General features: G+C 50.2%; 1 protein-coding gene across 4 annotated transcripts in view; it reads left to right on the forward strand.

Annotated features, from left to right (window-relative positions):
* CRACR2A (calcium release activated channel regulator 2A) overlaps positions 1-16,717 on the forward strand; it is a 120,448-nt gene that overhangs the window by 66,037 nt on the left and 37,694 nt on the right. For 3 of the 4 annotated variants that reach the window (XM_070453156.1, XM_070453157.1, XM_070453158.1), the window contains exons 6-11: positions 658-748; positions 1,806-1,901; positions 4,350-4,537; positions 9,245-9,316; positions 10,979-11,024; positions 15,661-15,767. In XM_070453156.1, coding sequence (XP_070309257.1) covers positions 658-748; positions 1,806-1,901; positions 4,350-4,537; positions 9,245-9,316; positions 10,979-11,024; positions 15,661-15,767 — 600 coding nt within the window. The remainder of the gene's footprint in view (positions 1-657; positions 749-1,805; positions 1,902-4,349; positions 4,538-9,244; positions 9,317-10,978; positions 11,025-15,660; positions 15,768-16,717) is intronic. The other variant, XM_070453159.1, reaches the window with a different exon arrangement.

A 16,717-nucleotide genomic window follows, 5' to 3' on the forward strand; every position in this document is an offset into this window, starting at 1 on the left:
CCTGGTGGACTACAGCCCATAGGGTTGCAAAGAGTCGGACATGACTGAGAGACTAACATTTTGAGTTTCACCCTCCCCACGGCCCTGTGCTGAGATGGTCTGAGTCCTTGGACAGGAGTGGCCCCTCCCTCTGTAGGGCGCGTTGTGATGGAGGTGGTGGTCATCACCATGGAACCTTTTGAGAGCCTGTGAAAAGTGAGGGTCACCCAAAGTTCAGCACACAGTTTCCAGGAGAGTACAGCTCAGACAGTGCTGATGAAGCCAGGTGGAGAGAAAGTATCCAGTGTGGGAAAGAGATAAACCAAAAACCAAGCAGAGAAAAAGCCCACACTTTTATGCTGTGGACAAGCATAGGGATCGGCAGGCAATGCGATGATGAGTGTCACAAGGCTGGGTGGGCTGGTGCTGGCATAAAGCCGAGCACAAGAAGATGGAGCCGGGATGCTCCCCTCCCACCAGCAGGTGTGTGGATAATCTGGGAGGGATGGCCGGGAGACAGGGGGACGAGAGGGTCCTGCCGGTCCTCCGTGGTCCACTGGTCCTGAGGAGCTGACCCTGCAGCCTCGGCTGACCGACCTACGTGTTCACCCCCACCACCCAGAGCTCCACTGGGGAACAGAGGCATCTCATCAGACTCTCCTTCTGTCACCCGTGCAGGAAAATCGCTGCCTATGATGAAGAAATCCAGCACCTCTACGAGGAGATGGAGCAGCAAATCAAAACTGAGAAGGAGCAATTTCTCCTAAAGGTGAGAGTCCATTCAAGTCCGGGGCTTGGCTGTGCCGGCCAGGCTGAAATAGTGAAATAGCACGTGCTCTGACCACCTTCCGCCTCCCGGACCTAAGATTGCAGTATCCCCCTGGCATTATTGATTTCCTATTTCTTGGCTTTTGATTTTTTTTTTCAAGGTCGTTGTCACCTTCAAATTTGGCATGTAATTTACTGGTTCATTTTGATCGATTGTGGTCTGTCTCATCCTATTAAGATGTTAGCCCCAGAGAGCAGGGGTCATCATCTTTTATGGACTGATGTACCCTTGGCACCCCCACTGTGCCTGGAGCAGAGTAGGCTGGCAATCAACAAGTATCTGTTGGATCAATGAGTGAACAAGGAGTAAATGTACAGAGGGATGGACGGGTTTACTATGAAGCATCCTGAAGGCTGGGCTTGATTTTGGTCATTCCTGGAGGGAGCTAGAGTTGTACATGCTCCCTGTCCACCTGGACTGGGGGCCAATGAAGCTCTGGGATGTCGTGTTGTTGTTGTTGTTGCTGTTCAGTGGCTAAGTTGTGTCCAACTCCTTGCAACACCTTGGATTGCAGCGCACCAGGCTTTTCTGTCCTTCACTATCTCCCAAAGTTTGCCCAAACTCATGTCCATTGAGTGGATGATGCCATCCAACCGTCACCTCCTCTGTTGTCCCCTTCTCCTCCTGCCCTCAATCTCTCCCAGCATTGGGTTTTTTCCCAGTGAGGCGGCTTTCACATCAGGTGGCCAAAGTACTGGAGCTTCAGCTTCAGCATCCGTCCTTCCAGTGAATATTCAGGGTTGATTTCCTCTAGAACCGACTGGTTTGATCTCCTTGCTGTCCAAGGTATTCTCAAGAGTCTTCTTTAGCACCATAACTTGAAAGCATCAGTTCTTCAGCGCTCAGCCTTCTTTATGGTCCAACTCTCACATCCGTACGAGACTACTGGAAGTCCAAAGGCTGAGTGGATCCTGCTGTTGAGCAGGTTCAAGGTGGTGAAAGCAATCTCCATCCAGGTGCCTTTGGGCCTCATGTGTCCCTCTCCCTGGTCTGGCAGGACACGGAGAGGTTCCGGGCCCGCAGTCAGGAGCTGGAGCGGAAGCTGTTCTCGAAGGAGCAGGAGCTGGAACAGCTGGTCCAGAAGCAGAAGCGGGTAAGCTTTCCTCTGCATCCTCAGAGGACCCAACTCTCCACTCTACCCTCCCCTCTTTTCTTACCCACTTTCTCTGCCCTTCACTTAAGGACTTAATTTTTTCCAATCTGAGAAGAATCATTTAGTGGTACAAAAGAGAGCATTTGAAATCATAGGTGATCCCGAGATAAAACCTTTATACTCTCCCATGCCTGGTGTTTAACTTGGAAAAATTGCTGAGAGTCGAGATATCTGCAGACATGGGGGTTTAATTATGCCCGGGAGCCACCAGGATGCCGAAACGGTAGTTTGTTTCCTGCATCCTATGTGAGAGAGGAGGAAGATGCTGAGGCATGGGGATGCAGTCACTGATTTGGGGGGAGGAGGCTGCAGACTGTGATGTCTTCCTGCCGGGATGGCTGGGGATGCCTCCAGTTGAAAGAGGCTCCTCAAAGGTCCGTTTGTCCACTCCCTCTCTTCCCATGCACCCAGAAAATGTGCATCAGCCCCTTTGTGGCTGTTCCCATCACCCCGCAGGATCGATGCAGACACCAGACGCTCCCTTGATGCACCCACGTCCCCAGAGACAGGCTAGGCAGTATCCCTGTGTCCAACCACCTTGTCTGGGAGAGCCTGGCATAGGACCCCAGAGAGATGGACTGTGAAAAATGAAAGTCAGACACTCAGTCATGTCTGACTCTTTGTGACTCCATGGACCGTAGCCCACCAGGCTCCTCCGCCCATGGAATTCTTCAGACAAAATGACTGGAGTGGATTGCCATTCCCTTCTCCAGGGGATCTTCCTGACCCAGGGATGGAACCTGGATCTCCTGCATTGCAGACAGATTCTTTACCGTCTGAGTCACCAGGGAAACCTAGGCAAGCCTCCTCTTCAAAGCAAGGGGCTCATAGGTAGAGAGAGGACCGTTTGCCACTTGGCCTCCTGTTTTGTTTCGTTTGGTGCTGGAAGGAATCCAGCCCTGGACAGAGCCAGACGCATTGCTTCCATCTGAAAAGAGAGGGATATTTTTAGCAACACATTAAAATATGCTTGAAGACACCCCATGCTAAGGCTGGAAGACAGTTCCACTCCTGCGAATCCCCAACCCGTAGATTTTGGTTTTTCTCCTGCAGCGAGATGCTCTCAACGCCCGGAACTGCCAGCTGCCTCCCCATCCCCCCTGCACAGTCATACCTGGCTTCTCCTCCCTCTTCTCCTCCTTACTGTTATGTATTAAGTTCTTCCCCAATAGATTTATCCCCTCAATGAATGATTGCCACTCGACTTAATTACTGCATGTTTGCCTGATTACTCAGGGGCCTCTTGAGATTGGCACAGACATTCTTGTTTTTGCTTCTTTTTCTCTTACTGGCCACATTCATTCAACTAAATCCATTATGATCTGTGTGCCTTGCTTTGAGTCCTCCTCTGGTGAGAGGGTTAGAAGCTCTGTACAGACTAATCGCCAGCCAGAAAAACCTTAAGGTGTTTAGTTGCTTTAGGGACATGAGAAAAGGTCCATGTTTGGTTGGACCTGTTTGGGCTATTTCCTAAGGGTTTGCAGGGTTTGTGGCTACCATAGCAAACTTGTTTAGATGAAAGGACTCGGACTTGTTTTAGCTGAGAGAAGAAAAGGGAATAAGTAGATTGATATTCAGGATTCATGGCTGGGGAAGGTGGCTGTGTGAAGAATGTCACTTAGTGGTTTCCACCTCCATCAAAGACCAAGGGAAAGTAACTGGTGTGGAGGGCAAGGGGGATTTCACGAGAGCCTAAGACATTGATGAGACCACTGGTGAGACGATGGTCATCAGCACTGGGACAGAGGGACAGATGATGGTCTTTCTGAATGGTGCAGCCCCCTCCCAGGACTTTTTTTTTTTTTAAAACAATGTTGCTTTTAAAAGTTGATTTCCTTTTGGCTATGCTGGGTCCTCGGTGGGCTTTTCTCTAGTTGGTGAGCCAGGGTTATTCATTGTTGCGGTTTGAGGGCTTCTCATTGTGATGGTTTCTCTCGTGGAGCACAGGCTCTAGGACACAGGCTCAGTAGTTGCAGCTCCGGGGATCTAGAGCGTGGGCTCAGTAGTTGTAGCTTGGTTGTGCCTTGGCATGTGGAATCTTCCCGGACCAGGGATCAAACCCATGTTTCCTGCATTGGCAGGTGGATTCTCAACGACTGCATGGGTAGGAAAGCCCTCCCCGGCCTGTTTAGTAGCCCCATGGAGACAGGGGAGAGACAGGAGTGCTCTGGAAGCTCCTTCCTGCCCTCGGAAGTGTGTGTGTATGTGTGTGTGTATGTGTGTGAATTGAGGGGCAGGACGAAGCTGACTGAGGCTGGAGGATGGTGAGGGGCAGTAGCAAGGGCCGCTGCTCGCCATGTGGAGGAAGCCAGGCGGGGCCAGGAGAGGCAGCCTGACGGAGCTGGGCCCTCATCACTCCCCCCTGCACACCCCCTTCCGCCTTTCCAGCTGGAAGGCCAGTGCGCCGCCCTGCACAATGACAAGCACGAGACCAAGGCTGAGAACACCAAGCTGAGACTCACCAACCAGGAGCTGGCACGGGAGCTGGAGCGGACGTCCCGGGAGCTCCAGGACGCCCAGCAGCAGCTGGAGAGCCTCCGGCAAGAGGCCCACAAGCTCCACCAGGAGAAGGAGATGTGAGTGTGACCCTTGCGCCGCCCGGGCGCTGCCCTCCGCATTGGTCCCCTGCTCTGAGCCTATGAGCGGCCCCCGCCCCCTGCCCCCACCCTAGACTCTTCTCCTTGCTCATAGCATGGGGATGGGGTGCCTTGGTCCCTTTCCTAACCTTCTTCTAGAACCCTGAGATATGATGCAGACCAGCTCTGTGCCAGGCCTTACCTGGGATTGACAAGAAACATGCAACCTTGTATTAAACAATCAGGAAGATGTTATCCAACCAAGTAGCAGGCAGTCTGGCGAAAGATGCTGAGTGAGGGGAGTGGCCAGACATTGACCCTGGAGGCCACGGCGGGCCAGGAAGTCTTCCCAGGTCAGCGTGCCATTCGTGTGCATCATGTCACAGGGCGTGTGACAGGGTCCTGGAAGCGGCATCCCAGCTCTGCCCATTTTTTTCCCACCAGCCTTCCTTGGTACGGGCCCTATGGGGGCAGCCCCACATCTCTGCCTCCCTCTGACCTGCCTCTCTCTGACCCCTGGCAAAACCTTGGTCCATTGCAGGATGTGTGTATGCTCAGTCATGTCTGACTCTTTGCAATCTTTTGGATTATAGCCTGCCAGGCTCCTCTGTCCATGGGTTTCTCCAGGCAAGAATACTGGAGTGGGTTGCCATGCCCTCCTCCAGGGGATCTTCCTGATTCAGGGATCGAACCCACTCTCTTGTGTCTCCTGTATTGGCAGGTAGATTCCTTACCACTCTGCCACCTGACAATCTATTAGCCTAAATCAAATTGTTCCATTGTCTGGCTCATGTGTAGTGTTTTGTATGATTTGGGACTGATCCAGGGTGAGAAGTAGGACGTGTGTTTAGATTTGGAGTTTTTTACCCTAGGAAGATCCCTCCAGTTGAAAAATAGATGTCTTCCCTAGCCACTGGCTTAAAGCAAAACCAGCCCTTTGGTTCCAAGCCTCGGATGCCGGGTGGAGGAATGGTGTATTTCATTGGAAACAAGCAAAATCAGTTCCTCCCCATTGAGAGCGGGTCAACAAGGTGCTTAACTTTATAAACAGAATTAAGGATTCGGCCTCTTAAAATTCAATAAAGGCCTAAAAGCAATGAACATCCAAAAGCACAGGCGTGAGGCCTGCAGGTAGAAGTAAGCACCAGAGCTAAGCACCAGAGCTGGGGTAACCAATCACGGTGTGAGGATTAAAATCTTACTGAAGCCTTATCTTCATCAAGCAAGCCAGAGACACAATCTCTGGAGTCTGGGAATTGAAAAAGAGGGAAGGAGGGGCTAGGAGGGAGAGATAAATGAGCGCAGAACCTGCAGGGCTTGTTTTGAAGAAGCTTGCAGCAGCTTGTGCAGCCAGAGCGCCTGCTGAGCCTGGGAGAGCGTGTCTTGTCCAGGGAGATGGGAGAGGAGGGCGGGGAGAAGCTTAGCATGCCCTCCATAGAGCAGGACCCCTGACCAGCAGTACGGACAGGACCTCTGTGCTGGAAGCCTCCTCTCCATTTCACAAATGGAAAATGGAAGCTCAGAGAGGGGTAGCAAGCAACCTGCAGCCACACAGCTGCACAGGGCCAGAAAGCAAGGTCAGAGTCTCATCATCCCATCCTGTGCATCCCCAGAGAGATGTTTGACTGCTGGGTGATTCTCCAGAGCAGCAAGAAGCGGGGAGAGAAGGCCTCTAGATCATCAGGCCCTGTCATGTGTCAACTGGATCTCAGGATGGTAAAATGAGTCTTCCTGTTCTCTAAAGATGCCCAAGGAAGGAGAACTAGATTTTAAAAAGAGATGAAGAAGAACAGTCAGAGGAGAGATGAAGGTCAGCTGAAAAGCAGCATCCCTGTCTATTTTGTTAATCAGTTTGTATCTGAGGCAGTGGTTTATGAGAAGGCACAAAATTCAAAGTGGTTTGCAGCCCCACCCCCTGACTCCTGGCCTCCTGTGAGGAGGCCACCAGTTGTGGCTTCTTGTGGATCTTTCCAGGGTATATGCATGCACACACAGACACTTCCAGGCAGCGCTAGGGGTAAAGAACCCACCTGCCAGTGCAGGAGACATAAGAGATGCAGGCTCAATCCCTGGGTGGGGAAGATCTCCTGGAGGAGGGCATGCAACCCACTCCAGGATTCTTGCCTGGAGAATGCCATGGACAGAGGAGCCTGGCGGGTTACAGTCCATGGGGTCACAGTGAGCTCACACACACACACACACACACACACACACACAGAGCACCAGTGCACTGCTCTACATCAGCTTGCCTTTTTCACTTGACAGATCCTTTGGAGAATGCTCCATATTTCTTTCTGATAAAAACCAGGCCGACAGCCCTTCCCTCCGGGTAGCGGTAAACCTCTCCCCAGCTGCTTCCATGAAATGGCAAGCTCTGTGCTTTACCCTTCACCCGCCAGCCAGGCACAAACTTGTTGAATGTCTAGGTCAGAAGGACGTTCAGGGTCATTTTGTTAAATATCTAAGTATCTTTTTTTGCAGAAATGCTTTTCTTTTTGTTAAGACTCCCAAAATCTATCTGAATATGTGTGTGTGTGTGTGTGTGTGTGTGTGTGTGTGTGCGTGCATGTTTAGATAGTCGGATATCTGTATGTCTACTAGACAAACAGCCGCATGTGTGCACTGATACAACCACGTACGGGTGTGTATATGTGTGTGTTGTCACGGTGCCAGGGTCTCCTGGTGCTGTGTCAGCAGGGCCAGAGGAGGGCTGGAATGAGGTCCTCTTCATCGTGGAGGACCTGGCCCCTCCATCAAATACTGTGGAGTTTCCCAGGTGGCTCAGCATTAAAGAACCTGCCTGCCAATGCAGGAGAAACAGGAGACACAGGTTCGATCCCTGGGCCGGTAAGATCCCCTGAAGGAGGGCAAGGCAACTCACTCCAGTATTCTTGCCTGGAGAATTCCATGGACAGAGGAACCTGGTGGGCTACAGTCCATGGGGTCGCACAGTCAGGCACGACTGAGCACGCACACACTCACACTTGCACAAACACTGTCAGACCCCAGCCCTCAGGTCTCCACTGAGTGACTGTCCTCAGCGGGGAAAGCCATCTGCTCCCAGGAAGAAGCAGGACGCACGGTGGGGGCTGGGGAGCCCCAAAGCCAGCTGGAGGCAATCTTGGCTCCAAGGGAACCAAGGAGCAAGCTGGCAGGTATGCTCACGTAGTGCCCGTCTGGTCGGTGAGCAGAGTCCCTGGGCTGGGGCTTAGGGATCCAGCGTGGATAGTGGGAGAGACATTGTTTTCCCTCAAGTCGAAATCAAATATAATTGGTAATAAAATGTTGGAGTTCGCAGCTCTGCAGGAGCCAGAGAAGCTCTGTTGCTTAATTAGGATTGTCTGAGGTGAACTTAGAATTTGAGGCAGTTTGTTTCTGTTGCAAATTGACTTTCTAATTATTCTATAAAGGGGAAAAACCCACAGATACAGCGGAAGGAATCAGGAGATCGCAAGCTTGCGGGAGCGTCCTGTGGCCCCAGCAAGCTCAGTAGTGACATGGGCGGGGTGGTCGGGGGGCAGTCCTTGCCCAGCGCGGTCTGTGCACCCTCCAGGCAGCCCATGGCAGCGATGCGTTTATCGGGTGCAAGGTGCTTCCTGCTCTAAAACCAGGCTGTGGCTTGAAAATGTGGAACCTTGGACCCTTTGCCGTAAGCCTGGGGGAGATTTAAAGTCTCTGAACCGCAGGGCAGAGCCCAGAGGGAAGGATGGAGGCAGACTTGCGCAGTTAAGCAAGGTTTATTTTCCAGCGTCTCCCCATTCTCTATTTTTCCCCTTTCTGAGAGAGGCTGAATTCCTCGCCACCACTCCCTCCTCCCTTCCATCTCCCTTCCACCCTCCCTTCTCCCTCCCTGCCCTCTTCCCTCCCACCCCTCCTTTGGCCCTCTCTCCTTTCTTCCCGCTGCTGTTTGCTAACTGCAGCTTTCAAGCCAGACACTGCAGCGAGAACACAAAGGCAAACCCAGCACTCGGAGCCCCACATCGCAGCCGAAGTTGCCCTCCAGCCACCCCAGTGTACCTCTCAGCCTCTCTCTCTCCTTCCCCCAGATCCTCTATTGACACGCTCACATTGTGATGTAAACGATGGACTATGACTGATACGTTAAATCTCTGCTTTGTAGCTAGAGATGGAAATTTTTAGTCAAAGAAATGAATGCGCAACAGTGGAAATTCCAGCTCTTCGGGAAGAGATTGGAGACTGTTGCGGGAAGGTGGAGAAGGGAAAGTGGTTCTTCAGTAGCTCCTGAAAATAAACTAAGCCAGCATGGTGGAGGTGGGGGTGGTGGGAAAGCACTCTCTGCTCCCACCCTCCGAGACTGGGCTGGAGAAGACAGTTGATTCTGATTCCCTGACCTCTGGGCAGGGCAGGACCACTGGGAGCCCGAGAAGACAGTACGGTCATCATGAAGCAGTATCACTGGGACCAGGGGTCTGGATTAGGACCCTGGCTCCGTCCTGGGTTGTCCAGGGAGAGAGTTAGTGAACCTGTCTTGTGATCTATGTCTGTAAAATGGGGATAAGTTCACCTTCCAAACAGGTGCCTGAGATGACTCGCTGATTCCTGGTTTAAGCCCCTGCATGAGGCCCTGCTCTCCAGCGGAGGACCAGCCCGGGTACCATCTCCAGGGTCTGACTTCATCACCACCTCGTGCCCTGGGAGTGCCCCACCTGGTGCGGTCACTCATCACTGCCCTCTTGTACCCCTCAGGGAAGTGTACCGTGTCACCGAGAGTCTACAGCGGGAGAAGTCGGGGCTCCTGAAGCAGTTGGATTTCCTGAGGTGCGTGCTCATCCCAGAGCCCAGAAGGGCACCCCCCCCCCCGCCAGAGTCTCACCTGTGTGCTGAGAGAGCACCCTCATTGCCTTGGTCCTCAACATCCTGTTGGATGGCTGAACACCATCTCTCCACTGTGTTCAGTCCGTTTGCACAGGTGCCCTCCCCCCTCTCCAGTTTGTACCTCTGCAGGGGGGCATTGCCCCATTCTTCTGGGTGCCTGGCATGGTACTTGCCGAGGTAGGAGAGAACTGAACTGATCGAGCATCTCGTCCATGTCAAACGTACTCTCCTTTGTCCTCAAGCAAACCTGGGAAGGTGGAGGGTTGTTAATACAGGAGTTCACCCAAGAGGAAGCGGGTATCAGAGAAATGAAGTAATTTACCAATGTGACACAGACACTCGCTCCCGGAGCCAGAAATGAATCCCTAGCTGGCTCGTGCCTTTTATCCTGCCACATTCTGTTAGCGTTTGTTGAATGAGTAAATGAATCACAAACAGGGCAGCAAGATAGGAGTCTTCTCAGCCTATTAAGCTTTCTGTAAATTCAAGCTCACTGGTTTGATCTGGTTTGGAATACTCTCAAAAAACTCCCCCAAATGACCAAACCCAGGCAGGTGTGGGGAAAGATGGAATTTTCAATTTTGCCTCTGAGGTTTCTAAGTTACTTAACCTGCTGCCCGCGAAACACCTCTTCGGAAATGGTGATGAAATTTGGGTTCTAATTTTTTTAATTGCAAGCAGGTTTGAATCACTACCTTATTAAGGTTTTTAGTTGTTTTTTTTTTTTAATTTGAAAGCAAGGTAAGATCACTGTGTCTGGCATCTTTGATGCCACCAAATAAAAAAATTCTCCAAAGAGAATGCATCTCAGATTTCTTCACTTAAGATGTGATTCAAAAGCCCAGGAAGGTGGAAGAGATTTTCTTAGGTGGCTGAGTTCTCATCGGTGTGAGAGGAGGTCTGGATTCTCAGGAAGGATTTAGTGAAGGCAGAGAACAAGATGCACAGAAACACGTTTGGTTGGGCTTTTCCCCTTTTTGCTATTTGTACTTTGAAAAACTACAAGGGCAGGTACACTGAGTGAGCAGGGGAGGCTGACAAGGCACTGCTCTGCCGACATTTGTGGGTCTTTTTAATGGAGACGAGGGCTTCCCTTATAGCTCAGTTGGGAAAGAATCTGCCTGCAATGCAGGAGACCCGGGTTCAATTCCTGGGTTGGGAAGATCCCCTGGAGAAGGAAATGGCAACCCACTCCAGTATTCTTGCCTGGAGAATCTCATGGACAGAAGAGCCTATTGGGTTACAGTTCACGGAGTCATAAGAGTTGGACATGACTTAGTGACTAAACCACCACCAGTGTCTGTTCAGAGCCCCGGCCTGGAGCCTCTCTGCCTCACCTGGCCCCCCAACCCATTGAGGGGAGCCTAGATGTCAGGTGGCTCTAAGGCCAATGCCCATAAGGCCATTCTGTCCCCCTGCCTCTGACCGGACTTAGACACAATCACCCTCTGCCCTTAGCCACCATCCCTAAGGAAAGCAGTTCCACACCCTCCCCGGGTCTGGCATGCACAGCTGTCCTCTGCACCCACCTGACCATCAAACCAGTGCTGTGGATCTGTTGACCGCAGGCCCCATGTTTGAACAGATTCCCCCTTCCGTCTGCAGGGAAAGGAACAAGCATCTCCGGGATGAACAGGACATACGTTTCCAGGTAAGTGGCCGGTGCCCCCTCCACGCGGCAGGGGAAAGACAAGGACTGGGGTCCAGTGGCAGCCAGGCCATGCTGGGACGGGCCCAAGAAAGCCCTGAGGCTTGGGGTCTGGCTGCACCTTCGTGTGGGCAGGACGGTGGCATAAGAGTTTTCAAAAGTAGTAAAGGTTCAAGGTGACCCATGGGGTCACCGTGTGTTAATTTTCTGTAAAGTGACACACTTTTCTTTTGGCGTCATGAGACTGGAATACTCGGGAGGGTCCCTCACTTTATGAACGTAGAAACGATGAGTTGAAATGTCGCCATCACTTTTAAACCAAAATGTCCTATTTTTTCCTTCAGTAAGATTTTGATGTCTTGATGAAAATTTTACATTTTAGACTGTCATAGAGCGAATTAAAATGTGTATTTCATAATTTACATAGTTGATTTTATATACAATTTTTTAATCCTATGGGGACTGCTGCTCCTCTAAACCTATATACTTTCCCAAATAGAACAAAAATCCTATATTTACATGAAGATTTTCATTTGTGAATGCATTAAGCAGAATCTAGGCTTTCAGGGTCTCCTATCACCCTCCCCTTTAGAGAGTAGCTGTTGAATGCTCTGAAGGAAAGGAAAGGGGGGACAGGATGGATCCATGTGACATTCTATCAGGATTATGCATCGTGAATTTCATGTGTGACCTTGGGTAAATTGTTGGCCTCCTTGGACCATGACCCCAGTGATCACAGGAGGAAAGGGAATTCTTCCCCTTTTTTCCATTTTGTAGGGCTTTTTGTTTTTTTATTTTTAGTTGGAGGACATAATGTTGTGTTGGTTTCTGCTGTAAATGATGCAAATCAGCCATAACTACATGTGTATTCCGTCCCTCTCGAGCCTCCCTCCCATCCCCCATCCCATTCCTCCAGGTGGTCACAGAGCCCCAGGCGGGGCTCCTCGTGTTATACAGCAGTTTATACTAGCTGTTTTGGGCTTCCCTGGTGGCTCAGTGGTAAAGAACCCACCTGCCAATGCAGGAGACAGGGGTTCGATCCCCGCGTTGGGAAGATTCCCTGGAGAAGGAAATGGCAACTCACTCCAGCATTCTTGCCTGGGAAATCTCACGGACAGAGGAGCCTGGTGGACCACAGTCCATGGGGTCACACAGAGTCGGACACAACTAAGTGACTAAACACCACCAACACCGCTAGCTATTTTATGCATAGTAGTGTACAGGGATTGTTTTGTGTGTGTGTGAAAACCTCTTGGAAAAGGAGGTCTTGTGCTAGCCCCTAAGCTGTTAGTTTCCCTAAATGCAGCCAGCACCTGCCAGCTAGCTTGCCCCTCGTTTGGTCTAAGCTGATTTGTAGCTGCAAACCGCTTAGGGACCTTGCACATAACCGTCTCTCTTCTACCCCCGGCTGGCAGCGACACGTCTCTGCGCCCACCTATGTGTACTATCAGAGCAAGGCTTAAGCCTACACATGTTTGTTTGTGGTAATAATCGTTATAATTGTTTTAGAAGTAACAATAAATTTATTTTAAAGCTTCCTACCAAATGTCACCCTAATCCCTTGACCTTGCTTCTCTTCCCTTGCCGAACTCATTCTGTTTCGAGAAGGGAATGGAATTGAGAAACCTCATGGGGAACAGGAAAAAGAGGATAAAATCATGTTTATGCTGTATAATAATTAAAGATTAATTTGGAATCACAGCCATACCTTCTGGGGCCCTGGGAGCATGGCCACCCCTCCTTCTCTCATTAAAGATCACTCAGAACCATGGGACTGGCTGATTAATGAGAGACTCTTCTGTGATCTGAGTCCCTCTCATCTGGAAGACATCTGTTAGGGAGCCCTGGAGAGGGGGGTGCAAGCCCCCAACTCCACTAGGCTCTCCACTGAGGACACGTTACAAATTATTTCACCCAGCCTGCTTCCACAAAAGATCTGAAATACTCTGTTCTAGCTTTGTAGCTGTGGACAGGGCACTGGCCTAATCAATCCTCCTGTCTGGAAGGAAATCTATGACAGACCTAGATGGTGTATTAAAAAGCAGAGACGTCACTTTGCTGACAAAGGTCCATATAGTCAAACCCATGGGTTTTCCAGGGCTTCCCTGGTAGCTCAGCTGGTAAAGAATCTGTCTGCAATGAGGGAGACCTGGGTTCGATCCCTGGGTTGGGAAGATCCCCTGGAGAAGAGAACGGCTACCCACTCCAGTATTCTGGCCTGGAGAATTCCATGGACCATAGAGGCCATGGGGTTGCAAAGAGCTGGACACGACTGAGTGATTTCAGTTTACATGGCTTTTCTAATAGTGATGTACCGGTGTGAGAGTTGGTCCATAAAGAAGGCTGAGCACTGAAGAACTGATGCATTCAAATTGTGGTGCTGGAGAACAGTCTTGAGAGTCCCTTGGGCAGCAAGGAGATCAAACCAGTCAATCCTAAAGAAAATCAACCCTGAAAGTTCATTGGAAGGACTGATGCTGAAGCTGAAGCTCCACCTGATGTGAAGAGCTGACTCATTGGAAAAGACCCTGATGCTGGGAAAGATTGAGGGCAGAAGGAGAAGGGGGCGACAGAGGATGAGATGGTTGAACGGCATCACCAACTCAATGGGCATGAGTTTGAACAAACTCCAGGAAACAGTGAAGGACAGGGAAGCCTAGTGTGCTACAGTCCATGGGGTCACAAAGAGTCGGACACGACTGAGCAACTGAACAACAGCAGCATCTGGGACTTTGAAAATTAAGAGGGATTGAAGCTCCACTGAACAGTGTGTGTGACTAAAAGATGCACAGTCTGTTTTGTGCATCCTACGTTTAGCTCTTCATGACCCAGATAACCATGATGGTTCGATCACTCACCTAGAGCCAGACATCCTGGAATGTGAAGTCAAGTGGGCCTTAGGAAGCATCACTACGAACAAAGCTAGTGGAGGTGATGGAATTCCAGTTGAGCTCTTTCAAATCCTAAAAGATGATGCTGTGAAAGTGCTGCACTCAACATGCCAGCAAATTTGGAAAACTCAGCAGTAGCCACAGGACTGGAAAAGGTCAGTTTTCATTCCAATCCCTAAGAAAGGCAATGCCAAAGAATGCTCAAACTACCGCACAATTGCACTCATCTCACACGCTAGTACAGTAACGCTCAAAAGTCTCCAAGCCAGGCTTCAACAATATGTGAACCATGAACTTTCAGATGTTCAAGCTGGATTTTGAAAAGGCAGAGGAACCAGAGATCACATTGCCAACATCCGCTGGATCATTGAAAAGGCAAGAGAGCTCCAGAAAAACATCTGCTTTATTGACTATGCCAAAGCCTTTGACTGTGTGGATCACAATAAACTGTGGAAAATTCTGAAAGAGATGGGAATACCAGACCATCTTACCTGCCTCCTGAGAAATCTGTATGCAGGTCAAGAAGCAACAGTTAGAACTGGACATGGAACAACAGACTGGTTCCAAATTGGGAAAGGAATATGTCAAGGCTGTATATTGTCACTCTGTTTAATTAACTTAAATGCAGAGTACATCATGCGAAATGCTGGGCTGGATGAAGCATAAGCTGGAATCAAGAGTGCTGGGAGAAATATCAATAATCTCAGATATTCAGATTATACCACCTTTATGGTAGAAAATGAAGAAGACCTAAAGAGCCTCTTAATGAAAGTGAAAGAGGAGAGTGAAAAAGCTGGCTTAAAACTCAACATTAAAAAAATGAAGATCATGGCATCAGTCCCATCACTTCGTGGCAAATAGATGGGGAAACAATGAAAACAGTGAGAGACTTTTTTGGGGGGGTTCCAAAATCACTGCAGATGGTGACTGCAGCCATGAAATTAAAAGATGCTTGCTCCTTAAAAGCAGAGACATTACTTTACCAACAAAGGTCCGTCTAGTCAAAGCTATGGTTTTTCCTGTAGTCATGTATGGCTTTGACAGTTGGACTATAAAGGAAGCTGAACACCAAAAAACTGATGCTTTTGAACTGTAGTGTTGGGGAAGACTCTTGAGAGTCCCTTGGACTGCAAGGAAATCTAACTAGTCGATCCTAAAGGAAATTAGTCCTGAATATTCATTGGAAGGACTGATGCTTAAGCTGAAACTCCAATACTTTGGCCACCTGATGTGAAGAACTGACCTGCTGGAAAAAACTCTGATACTGGGAAAGATTGAAGGCAGGAGGAGAAGGGCATGACAGAGGATGAGATGGTTGAATGGCATCACTGACTTGACAGACATGGGTTTGAGCACATTCCGGTAGTTGGTGATGGACAGGGGAGCCTGGTGTGCTTCAGTGCATGAGGTTGCAAAGAGTCAGACACAACTGAGCAACTGAACTGAGCTGAACTGATTTATCCTCTTGCAAATGATCACTACTCCTGTGAAGGGTAACTTCCTAGATCCCGGGGCTCTAAACTGGTTCCTTCAATTAGATTATTAGACAGGAGGTGAAGGAATTCTAACGAGAGATAATAGCAAAAGGAAAGTGGGTAAAGGCTAGCAAGGAGCCCAGGCCATCACTTGCTTCTTTTAGAGTTTTATTTCAAGCCTGATCTATGAGGTGGGGAAATTGAGCCCTTTTCTGCTCAGACACTGGGACGAATCAGCAGGCGATTATCTGAGGGCATTCTGTGTTTCTCCAGAAAGACAAAGCGGCCAGAGCAAACACAGCTGCTTCCAAGGCAAGCTGTAAGCAGCGATCTGGCTCTGTGATCGGCAAATACGTGGATGGCACAGGGATGCTCAGAAGGTAAGCCATCCCACTTTGCTTCCCTGTTATCTGTTCCTTGGCCTTGCAGGGTTGGGAGCAGGCTCTGAGCACATGCTGAGTGCAGTTGGCCCTGGCAGGAAGCCTGGGGTCAGCCATGTGCACGCCCGTTGAATCTTGAAGGACATGTGCCTTCTTGTTCTGATGTCAAGGTGCAGGGTGAGTCCCAGGACTGGTTGTTGGTCCTGGGCTGCCCCAGCCTGCAGTGTTCCTGCAGGGGGCGCTGAAGAGCAGCTGCAAATCAGCCCAGGGACAGAGACGGTGGGAGGAAGAGGGGTCACAACGGGGAAGGCGGGAATGCCAGGCAGGGCTCTGCGGTCTGTCGGGCAGAAGGATGTTCCTGGTCTCCCAGGCAGGACTGTGTGAGTCTGAAGGGTAATTATAGTGCAGTATGGAATCTCCATGGGCTTCCCTGATGTTTCAGATGGTAAAGAATCTGCCTGCAATGCAGAAGACCCGGGTTTGATCCCTGGGTCAGGAAGATCGCCTGGAGAGGTGAATCCCTGCCCACTCCCATATTATTGCCTAGAGAATTCCATGGACAGAGGAGTCTGGCAGGTTATAGTTCACGAGGTCACAGAGTCAGACGTGACTGAGCAACTAACGCTTCACTTGCCTCATGGAATCTCCAATCATTAATTCCTTTGCAGATGAGCATGGGGTCTGAACTTCACAGACTCCTCTCAATAATTCAAAGTTAATTAACTCAGGGATAATGTGCTTGGTTGCTCCTGGACAGCACTTGAGTCCCCAGAGTGGTCCATTGCTCCTGGAGAGCGGCAAGCTAGTCCCCTGCCCTCTCTTCTATGGATTATGTACTCTGTGCCCACGATGGCCACAGAGAGGTAGAGACAGTCAGATCCCCAAGAGTAAAACCCAGGAGTGATTGTGTGAACTTGCTCATCTGGGAGAACCTGAGGACAGCAACCAGG

This window comes from Odocoileus virginianus, chromosome 23, assembly GCF_023699985.2.
Source record: "Odocoileus virginianus isolate 20LAN1187 ecotype Illinois chromosome 23, Ovbor_1.2, whole genome shotgun sequence".
Taxonomy (NCBI): Eukaryota; Metazoa; Chordata; class Mammalia; order Artiodactyla; family Cervidae; genus Odocoileus; species Odocoileus virginianus.